Genomic DNA, 11614 nt, shown 5'->3' with positions numbered 1-11614 from the left:
TTTTTAAATTTTATTTACTTATTTTTTTAAAAGACGGGGTTTCACCATGTTTGTCAGGCTGGTCTTGAACTCCTGACCTCAGGTGATCTGCCCACCTTGGCCTCCAAAGTGCTTGGATTACAGGTGTGAGCCACCACGCCTGGCTTGGTTTTAACTTCTTTAGTACAACTTTTTTTCACTTATCAAAAGTTTGACAGAGTATCTACTACAAAACAAGGGCACATATGCTAAGAAAGCATTTTAAAATATATCTTTGTTTCTAGAGGAGTGAATGCAATGTTGTGAAATTCTTCCATGTATATCAGATGCTCAGTTTTTTTCTTTTTTTGTGAGACAGAGCCTTGCTCTGTTGCCCAGGCTGGAGTGCAGTGGTGCAGTCTACTTCTTGGGTTCAAGCGATTCTTCTGCCTGTTGCCTAAGCAGCAGGCATGTGCCACCAAGCCTAGCTAATTTTTGGATTTTTAGTAGAGATGGGGTTTCACCATGCTGGTCACAAACTCCTGACTTCAGGTGATCTGCTCACCTCAACCTCCCAAAATGTTGGGATTATGGGTGTGAGCCACTGTGCCTGGCCTGTCTTTGATTGGGAATACCCAGCATGGTGGCTCATGCCTGTAATCCCAGCACTCTGGCAGGCCAAGGCAGGATCGCTTAAGCCTAGGAGTTAAAGACTGGCCTGGGCAAAATATTGAGCCTGGGAGATCAAGGCTGCAGAGAGCCATGACTGTGCCACTGCACTCTGGCCTGGGTGACATGGTGAATACCCATCCCTCCCAAAAAAAGGAAGTAACTTTTATTGCTGTACTTTTTATTTTCTTGTAGCCAGGGCTCTTGCTATATTGCCCAGGATGGTATTGAACTCCTGGGCTCAAGGAATCCTCCTGCCTTGGCCTCCCAAAGTATTGGGATTCTAAGTGTGAACCACCGCACCCAGCCTATATTTCAGTACTTTATATGTTAACACATTTATTCTTTTTTTGTTATTTATTTATTTTCAAAGACAGGGTTTCACCATGTTGGTCAGGCTGGTCTTGAACTCCCGACCTCAGGTGATCCACCCACCTTGGCCTCCCAGAGTGCTAGGATTACAGGCGTGAGCCACCGTGCCCAGCCAACAGATTTATTCTTTAGACAAACTGTCCTTCTATCTCTTCTATTAATAGATGAAAGAAACCTAGGCTCTTTTAAACTTTCGCAGGTCACCATGTGGGAGAAACCCAAACCTTCATTAACAGAGACTATTACACATGGGGGAAAATGGGTTTCAAAATAATATATGGAAAGGCTTTTTGACACTAAAAGTTTGGGCGTCTCTATGAGCTTCTTACACATGGTTCAGGCTAAACAATGCATCTTGGTATATGAGCGCAACTAGTGCATAATAGGTACTCAAATGAGTCACTGTTGAATGACTGGTGGAATGACAAAAGAGACTCATGCTGTCCTACTAAGGCTATAGATAGCACAGAGCACACTGGCGACAGAGGCTGAGCTTGTTTGTGCAGGCGCACTCAATACTGTATGTTTCAATAATTAGTGCATTTAAGAAGCCTCATGCTAGCATTCATAGGGAATGGAGAGGTGGCCACTATGTGAATGAAACTAAAAACCTTCCTTCCCAGACTCATACTCCAGATTACTCATACACAGAGAATACAGAAAACTATGGGAAAACTGGACATTGCACATTTCAGACACTGTCTTTTTTTTCGGGGGGATGGAGTCTTGCTCTGTCGCCGAGGCTGGAGTGCAATGATGCAATCTTGGCTCACTGCAACCTCCACCTCCAGGGTTCAAGCAAGATTCTCTTGCCTTAGCCTCTCGAGTAGCTGGGACTACAGGTGCATACCACCATGCCCGGCTAATTTTTTTGTGTTTTTAGTAGAGACGGGGTTTCACCATGTTGGCCATGCTGGTCTCAAACTCCTGACCTCAGGTGATCTACCCGCCTTGGCCTACTAAAGTGTTGAGATTACAGGCGTGAGCCACTGTGCCTGGCCAACATTTTCTGTTTAAAGGGAGCTGTTCCTCAGCTCTTCGGTGTATAAACTGCTGATGTATTACATTGCTTGACAGTCACCAAGTTGGAAAATGATAAAACACTGCAGATATGTAAGGCACAAAATGAGAGAGAGATACAAAGTAGAGATAGAATGGCAAGAATTCCGAGGCCCTCTTTTTATTTACAGTGATAACAAACCATCCACTTGCAAACTCTCTGGTCTCTGTCAGTTGGAATTCAGTAGGTACTGTGTATCTTTGGGTTCATGTAGTTGTCTCCACTTTGGTAGATACAAGAAAGGAAGACGCGAGCAGCTGAAAAAGAAGGGTACCACACCACTCCAGATGGAATCCAGCAGGAACCTCTGGGCATGCCACACCTGAACACTTTAAAGAGGAAAGAAGGAAAGCTGCTCTTCATTTTTTTGAAAGCAAATTCATTTGAAAGATAGTGCATAAACAGTCATCACAATCAGATGTATCAACTAGACCTTCAGCTTAGGAGACAAGGTTTTTTGTTTCTTTTTAATAATACACCACCCTGAAATGAATTTGTCAATGAATCCCAAAGATTTGGTACAAACAGTACAATTCGTATTTGCTTTCCTCTTTCCTTTCTTCAAACACCAAATAAATACAGGTGAAAGAGTTCTGAAACGCATTTCCCCATAAAATCCTCCCTCCATATGCTGCATTTATAGCATGAAAGACTCAAAGTGCCACTAGACAGATGGACCAGAGTTTCTGATCATAAACCATGATGCGGTAATGTTTGAATGAGAACACTGGATATGGATGGTCAGATGAAAGATACCAAAATGTCAGACAGCCCATCGACTGCTGTTGCCATGAGATTCAACAGTCAACATCAGTCTGATAAGCTACCTGACAAGGTGGTACAGCCATGGAGATGTCACGATGATGGTAGGCAAAACAAGCAGACATTCAGGCAGGATTAAAAAAAAAAAAAAAAGGCATTTCTGGCCTGTTGAGATCAAACCCCAATTCTATTCTATTCTGACACAATGCTCAGTATCAATTTTCCTAAAGAAAAAAAATAAAATTGTTTATTTTCCTCCCAAGCAAAACAAAATAAACAAGTTCAATCAAAAACATCTCAACGGAAAAAAAAAATCACATTAAGAATAAAACACTTACAGAAAGGCAAGAAAACTGGGTTACATATACATTTGTGTCTGTTGAAACCAGAGTACATGCTAGAAAACACAGATATGACAGAGAGTGCACTTTTTTTTTTTTTTGAGAAATGCGTAATTTCTCTCTTCAGTATCCTTTCTCATGTGTATGAGGTATCTCTCCTCTCCTGTGTTCACAAACCAAGAAATCCCCAGGTAGGCTGATTCCAGAGATACCACTTAGCAGTATGTAGCAGCCCAGTTTCAGCATAACAAAACATGTCTTGAGGCTGTCTCATGCAAATAAATGAAGGCTTAAGAAATTCTTGATGTAGGTGGATTAGGCAAGACTGCCATTCAGCTGCTATAAGCTAAAAGTAAAAAATCAAAAACGCTCAAGAAAACGGACACAATTTTGGAATGATCAAAGATGTCTTTATAAAGTTTTTTCAAGACTTCATTCTAAATATACAGAATAAAAAATGGTGTCAGCTCACTTGTAAGACACCAACCAGATTTTCCTTATACTGTCTCAAAATTTAAAGAACAATTTCCCCAGAGTGTGTGCAATGCATCATAAAATGGCCCTCTTTTGAGGGTGGGAGAGGGTTGGGCAGGATGGAATATTAAATTGAAACATGATAAACATGCAAGACTGTTATCCAGTCTAGGTAACTTATATACATTTTGATGACTTAGGAAAACAAAGCAATCATTTGTGACAAGCCTAAAAAGCCTGACATATTTCACATACTTAGGAACTTTTTCTGTGTGGTGGGAATTCTCTAATTGTATCTTGTGGGCCTTTTGAAAGTAACAAACAGAAGGCCAGTCTCTGTTGCAAAGTTTGCTGCTGCACATCACATCCCACCCTAAGAAAACACAAGGTGGACTGGATTGAGGGTGGATACCTTACCTTAGGACACAAAGGAAAAAGTATGTCAGTGCAAAGTATGGACTAAACTGCGTTCAGGAAAAGTTTTAAAAATTGATAAAGGTTGGAAAAGGGAATTTTCCTTCCTGGCTCGGAGTTCTTCCAATTTAAGGCAGAACCCATCCACTCCAATTTCTGCAGTTTAAAACTTGCTCTGCTTATTTTGTTTTCTCCTCTGAGTTCAACCGCTGCTGGATTCGTTTGGCGTAACTTTGTGCCATGGAGTTAATGATAGATAGAATGAAGTAACACACCATCACAACTACCAACTTTTCAAACATCCAGGACAGCCAGTTTTCTCCCTGTTGAAATAAATGCAGAACAATGCGATGAAAAAGGCTTCATTAGTTCAGTAGTAAAAAGGGGATCATCTACGATGCTTTAAGGAAAATAATGAAAACCTGAAGTATGTAACTTACAAAGCCTAAGCAATTAAAAATGAAAAGTAAGCAACCTCAGCTATTCCAAAATCTCCATTCCTCTTCTTTTTACACCCAATTATCAAGGTTTCACTTTGTCGGATGAAAATCAGTGCTGAATCATATAGTTTAGAATGGGGTGAGTGTGAGGTCTCTTCTACTTGGACCTAAGCATAAAGTCTTTGATTAAACTCAACTCTGAAGTTGTCATGCAGATACGTGTGAGTGGTGTCAAGACAGTTAAAATATTTTTGTTGCAGTACTGGGAGCTGTTTTTAAAACATAAATGTATCTGTTTCTGATGTTATGTTTGGTCGACTGAGGGCAGCCAAGAGCCCTAGCGCAAGGCGATTAAAAAAAAAACTTTGCTTCCGGTGTGGTGCAGTATCACACCTGTAATCCCAGCACTTTGGGCGGCCAAGGCGGGCTGGTCACCTGAAGTTAGGAGTTTAAGACCAACCTGGCTTACATGGTGAAACCCCGTTTCTACTAAAAATACAAAAAATTACCCAGGCGTGGTGCATGCCTGTCTAGCTACTTGGGAGGCTGAGGGAGGAGAATCACTTGAACCCGGGAGGTGGAGGTTGCCGTGAAGAGATCACCCCATTGCACTCCAGCATGGGCAACAACAGCGAAACTCCATTTCAAACAAACAAAAAACCTGTGCTTCCCTGGAGTTTCCCGTTTCAGGTTATTGCTTACTCATCCTCTTCTAGTCATTTCCCTTTGCCTCAAAATCATTTACAGAAAAGACAGTCTTAGTTTGTGTTTTTTTTTTGAGATGGAGTCTCATTTTGTCACCTAGGCTGGACTGCAATAGCGTGGTTTTGGCTCACTGCAACCTCGGCCTCCTGGGTTCAAGCGGTTTTGCTGCCTCAGCCTCCCCAGTAGCTGCGACTACAGGTGCGTGCCACTGCAACCGGCTAATTTTTGTAATTTGAGTAGAGACAGGATTTCACTATGTTGGCCAGACTGGTCTCGAACTCCTGATCTTATGATCTACCTGCCTCGGCCTCCCAAAGTGCTGGGATTATAGGCGAGAGTCACCGTGCCTGGCCCAACAATCTTAGTTTAAGTTTTACAGTTTAGCTATGGTAAGAGCCTTGGATTATTAAAAAAATGATCATTTTCCCACAGATGAAAAGAAAAATAGAGTCGAAAACAAAGGGAGATATTCAAATCACCTCAGTAAGTCTAATACTTTGTAAATTTTAACTTTTTAATCTACTTGGGAAGTCTATCTAATACATCATTTAAGACTAAGGCAACAATTCATTCTGTACAACAGAACCATTATTTTCCACTGGCTCTACCCTTGTTTTGGGGACACTTTCTGGTTTAAGACAAACACAAATTTCCCAGTAAAGCATACATAGAACCAGAAGCTCAACTTCTGTCAAGGAACACTGGCAAACCAACCTCACTTATTTGCCTAAAAATGTGAGAGCTGTGAATGTAATTTCAGCCTGAAACTTCCCAGAAGGGAGAAGAAGAAACCGGAATCAAGTCTCACCTGTGGTGTGCCCATTTCGCTTTTGTGGTGAAGCTTCTGCCGTTGAGCCTCCAGATACTCCTGAAATGGCTTCTGCAGAGATGGACCTATGCCGGGGACAGCACTGGGAGCACGGTACAGTAGCCCAAGGAAAAAGATACATTGGGGAAGGAAAGCAGGAAAAACATTAAAGAAAATGCACTTACCACCTGGACTCAAAAGGCAGGGAATTGGATAGGAAGAGGAATAAAATATAAACATCATTGAACTGCTGAAATTCTGTGAGCTCTTAATGGTAAAAAATATATACATATTCCTTCTAACAACCCCTTAAAAAGCAAGATCTCTCCCACCAACATGTCTGGGAGAAACTAAGAGCTGTAAATCAGGAATAGTTTCCAGCAGAAGAGTCAGTCCTCAGAGTAAGGCCAGCTCAGCTGATACTGTACTCTGGTGTGGCACAAAGAATAAAATGAATGACTTCTGAGAAGTCCCACATTTATCACCACCAGTTCCTGTAAGAACTGGTTTGAACCGATTAATAAGGAAATGACTTATGCTTGTGTCATCCCTAGTTAAAAAAGAAACTGCCCGCCCTCTCTCTGACTTGTCCCCTCGACTCAGAGGGGGCGGTCCTTTCTCAATCTAAGTCCTTATTAGGACAATCTGTGCGTCATCCTTATCCAAAAAGAATGCATTAGCAAAGTTGGGAGGCACCTCCCACTAGTCAGAAGTCAGTGATTAACAAAGGAACAAAGAAGGAACTATGAACTTTGAATCATTTCATGGTTTATGGTACACGGTTTGCACAGAAACTCCAGTGCATTAGTAACAACTTGTCCTAAGATGATTGGGATAGTGATCTTCGATAAATTTATGTACTCGGAGCTCCTTCTCCCCCAGAATACATGGAGACAGTGCTGTTAAACCGGTTTGGCAGCTGTAGCTAACAGGCTCCTGTTTTAGACATGCTTGCAGGTGTTTTTAAAAAATGGTAGTTTGGGGCAACTTAGAAAAATCAAACATCTCTATTTTCTATAACTTTTAGTTTCTTATCTGTCACATAGGGATAAGAGGTAAATAAATTCAAACTATTTCTCAGAGTCAAAGAGATTCCAATATGTATTTGCAACAGTGCCTAATGCTCGCCCTATTAAGTATACTGACTCAAATTCACTTGACTTTTTTTTTTTTTTTTGAGACAGAGTTTCGCTCTGTCGCCCAGGCTGGAGTGCAATAGTGCAATCTCGGCTCTGCAACCTCCGCCTCCTGGGTTCAAATGGTTCTCCTGCCTCAGCCTCCTGAGTAGCTGGGATTACAGGCACCTGCCACAACGCCTAGCTAATTTTTGTATTTTTGTAGAGACGGGGTTTCACCATGTTGGCCAGGCTCGTGTTGAACTCCTGACCTCAAGTAATCCGCCTCCCAGAGTGCTGGGATTATAGGCGTGAACCACCAAGCCAGGCCTCACTTCACTTCTTTTGTGAGCCACTGTGCCCAGCCCTGACTTTTAAGTGGTCTTATCTTAGGGAGGTAGACTAGTAATCTTTCCTTATGTTATAGGTGGGAGTGCAAATAGCTCAACCATTTAGACTAGAAATAAATGACATGAATGTAAAAAAATTCCAGCAAAATATATGCACAAAAAGACTGACTTTGAAAACTGCAAATTTATAAGAACTTTCCTTTTCATAAATCAATTTTTTTACTTTAACAGTACTCTGATCGGGTGCGACGGCGCACACCTGTTATCCCAGCACTTTGGGAGGCAGAGGCGGGCAGATCACTTGAGGTCAGGAGTTTGAGACCAGCCTGACCAGCATGGAGAAACCCCACCTCTACTAAAAATACAAAATTAGCCAGGTGTGGTGGTGCTAGCCTGTAATCCCAGCCACCGGGGAGGCTGAGGCAGGAGAATCCCTTGAACTCGGAAGGCAGAGGTTTCGGTGAGCCGAGATCGTGCCATTACACTCCAGCCTGGGTAACAGGAGTGAAACTCCAGCTCAAACAAAAACAAAAAACAGTACTCTAAGTTGTTTTTTTAAACTACTAGGGATAGCCATAGTCAAGCCATTTTTTAAGAGAAAATTAAGAACCAAGACCCAAATGTTAGAAAGACTATAATGTTTTCGTTGTTGTTTAGGGAAACAAGGAAGGGACTAGAAATAATCATTCTAGATTCCCTTCAAAATGATTTGAAAAGGTAACTAATTTGTCATTGTAAGTCCATTAAGAGACACACTTTATGTACCCATAATAATTAAAGAGATATGCTTTAGCTGATAGATACACTTTAGCTTATAGAGTACATCACATGATGTGTATTCACATGACGTATTACTTATCTTGGGGATAATGCTGAGATTAATATACCAATTTGCTATGTTTTATAAACTTTGGGGAGTTTTTAGTGAGGTGGGGGATGTCTCTATGTAGGTTTCCATGAAAGACTAGGAAAACAGTTGAAAACAGAGAAGAGGTGAAAAGTTTTATTATTATTCTTTTTCTTTTTATATTTTGTAGAGATGGGGGTCTCGCTATATTGCCCAGGCTGGTCTCAAATTCCTGACCTCCTACCTTGGTTTACCAAACTGTCATCAAAATTTTAGTTACTTCTGTTTTTCATTTCTCTACCTCTACAAACAATGGTTTAGGTTACTAATGCCTCAGCTTCAACAAAGTACTCTTATACTATAATTTTCTTTTTTTTTTTTTTTTTTTTTTTGAGACAAAGTTTTGCTCTTGTTGGAGTGCAATGGCGTGATCTTGGCTCACAGCAACTTCGGCCTCCCGGGTTCAAGCAATTCTCCTGCCTCAGCCTCCCTAATAGCTGGGATTAGAGGTGTGGACCACCACGCCTGGCTAATTTTGTATGTTTAGTAGAGAGGGGGTTTCATCATGTTGGTCAGCTTGGTCTCAAACCCCCGACCTCAGGTGATTCGCTCACCTCAGCCTTCCAAAGTGCTGGGATTACAGGTGTGAGCCCCCATGCCTGGCCACAGCTCTCACTCCTAACATGCATTTAAAGCAAACAATAATGCCAGCTCTAAATCTCATCCATTAAGTTATTTTCAAGCAGCAGACCAGAAGCAAGACTTCATTCTGACATTTAAGATTAAAGTGCACACATGGGATGGGGGTAATAACTCGCAACACAGTTGAAAGGTTTTCTATAGTTGGTTTAGGAAATACCCTAAATGCCATTCTCCCTAAGCCACTAAATTCAGAGCGACCCTGTGTACCTTGCTAAAGACTCTAATTTCATCCCATAGTAAGTGAGTGAAGTCCTCCAGCTTGCCCTTAGGCTCTGATTAAATTCAAATAGTTACAGGCTGGATGAGGTGGTCATGCTTGTAATCTCAGCACTTTGGGAGGCTGAAGTAGATGGATCATGAGGTCCGGAGTTCAAGACCAGCCTGGCCAACATAGTGAAGCCCCGCCTCTACTAAAAATACAAAAATTAGCTGGCCATGGTGGCGCATGTCTATAATGCAGCTACTTGGGAGCCTGAGGCAGGAGAACCGCTTGCACCCGGGAGTTGGAGGTTGTGGTGAGCTGAGATCATGCCACTGCACTCCAGCCTGGGCAACAGAGCAAGACTCCATCTTAAAAAAAAAAAAAAGGGGGGGGGGGGGGGTGGGAAAAAAAAAATTTCAGCCAGGCACAGTGGCTTATGCCTGTAATCCCAGCACTGTGGGAGGCCGAGGTGGGTGGATCACCCCTGAGGTCAGAAGTTTGAGGCCAGCCTGGCCAACATAGTAAAACCCTGTCTCTATTAAAATCACAAAAAAATTGGCAGGGCGTGGTGGTTCAACCCTGTAATCCCAGCACTTTGGGAGGCCAAGGTGGGTGGATCACTTGTGGTCAGGAGTTCAAGAGCAGCCTGGTCAACATGGTGAAACACTGTCTCTACTAAAAATACAAAAATGGCCGGGCGCGGTGGCTCACGCCTGTAATCCCAGCACTTTGGGAGGCCGAGGCGGGTGGATCACGAGGTCAAGAGATCGAGACCATCCTGGTCAACACGGTGAAACCCCGTCTCTACTAAAAAAATACAAAAAATCAGCTGGGCATGGTGGCGCGTGCCTGTAATCCCAGCTACTCAGGAGGCTGAGGCAGGAGAATCGCCTGAACCCAGGAGGCGGAGGTTGCGGTGAGCCGAGATCGCGCCATTGCACTCCAGCCTGGGTAACAAGAGCGAAACTCTGTCTCAAAAAAAAAAAAAAAAAAAAAAAACAAAAATTAGCCAGGCATGGTGGCAGGCGCCTGTAATCTAAGCTATTTGGGAGGCTGAGGCAGGAGAATCACTTAAACCCAGGAGGCGGAAGTTGCAGTGAGCCGAGATCATGCTTCTGCACTCCAGCCTGGGCAACAGAGTGAGACTCAGTCTCCAAAAAAAAAAAAAAAAAAAATTTTAGACAGGCATGGTGGTGGGTGCCTGTAGTCCTACCTACTTGGGAGGCTGAGGCATGAGAATTGCTTGAACAGGGGAGGTGGAGGTTGCAGTGAGCCACTCACTGCACTCCATCCTAGGTGACCAAAAAAAAAAAAGGCGATCTCATTTGCTTTTCCTTGCTGTGGACCTTCAACACAGTGGACAGAAAATTCTTAGTGTGTAGTTTCTTCATAGTTTTATTCCTGGCACAAACATAACGGCAAATATAAGATTTAAAAAAAAAATTTGGCTGGGCGTGGTGGCTCACGCCTGTAATCCAAGCACTTTGGAGGCCAAGGCGGGCAGATCACCTGAGGTCGGATCACCTGAGGTCAGGAGTTCAAGACCAGCCTGACCAACATGGTGAAACTCCGTCTTTTAAAAAAAAAAAAAAAAAAAAAAAAATTTCCACTGGGAGTGGTGGTGTATGCCTGCAGTCCAAGCTAATCTGGAGGCTGAGCAGGAGGCTCTCTTGAGCCCAGGAGTTGGGATGGAGGCTGTAGTGAGCTATAATCAGGCCTTTGAATAGCCACTGCATTCCAGCCTGGGTAAACTAGTGAGATCCTGTCTCTGAAACAAACAAACAAACACATTTCCAACAAATGATGCTAATGGCAATTTTTACACTTTTGTTATTTGTTATATCTTTTTTTTTTTTTTGGGACGGAGTTTCGCTCTTGTTACCCAGGCTGGAGTGCAATGGCGCGATCTCGGCTCACCGCAACCTCCGTCTCCTGGGTTCAGGCAATTCTCCTGCCTCAGCCTCCTGAGTAGCTGGGATTACAGGCACGCGCCACCATGCCCAGCTAATTTTTTGTATTTTTAGTAGAGACGGGGTTTCACCGTGTTGACCAGGATGGTCTCGATCTCTTGACCTCGTGATCCACCCGCCTCGGCCTCCCAAAGTGATGGGATTACAGGCGTGAGCCACCGCGCCCGGCCACTTGTTCTTTTTATAGAGGGTATATTTAAAGTCTAAGCAGTTGAGACCGGGCGCGGTGGCTCACGCCTGTAATCCCAGCACTTTGGGAGGCCGAGGCGGGTGGATCACGAGGTCAAGAGATCGAGACCATCCTGGTCAGCATGGTGAAACCCCGTCTCTACTAAAAATACAAAAATTCAGCTGGGCATGGTGGCGCGTGCCTGTAACCCCAGCTACTCAGGACGCTGAGGCAGGAGAATTGCCTGAACCCAGGA

General features: G+C 43.2%; 1 protein-coding gene across 4 annotated transcripts in view; it reads right to left on the bottom strand.

Annotated features, from left to right (window-relative positions):
- Nucleotides 1–2143: 2143 nt before the first annotated feature.
- Nucleotides 2144–11614, bottom strand: part of VMP1 (vacuole membrane protein 1) — a 138750-nt gene continuing 129279 nt past the window's right edge. For all 4 annotated transcript variants that reach the window (XM_032280708.1, XM_032280710.1, XM_032280709.1 and 1 more), the window contains 2 exons: nt 6004–6106; nt 2144–4373 (listed from right to left, as the gene is read on the bottom strand). In XM_032280708.1, the coding sequence (XP_032136599.1) occupies nt 4230–4373; nt 6004–6106 (247 nt within the window). In that variant the 3' untranslated portion in view covers nt 2144–4229. The remainder of the gene's footprint in view (nt 4374–6003; nt 6107–11614) is intronic.

This window comes from Sapajus apella, unplaced genomic scaffold (assembly GCF_009761245.1).
Source record: "Sapajus apella isolate SASKATOON/1434 unplaced genomic scaffold, GSC_monkey_1.0 scaffold12, whole genome shotgun sequence".
Taxonomy (NCBI): Eukaryota; Metazoa; Chordata; class Mammalia; order Primates; family Cebidae; genus Sapajus; species Sapajus apella.
Note: the sequence above shows the minus strand (reverse complement) of the source record. Positions and strands in the feature narration are given on the sequence as shown.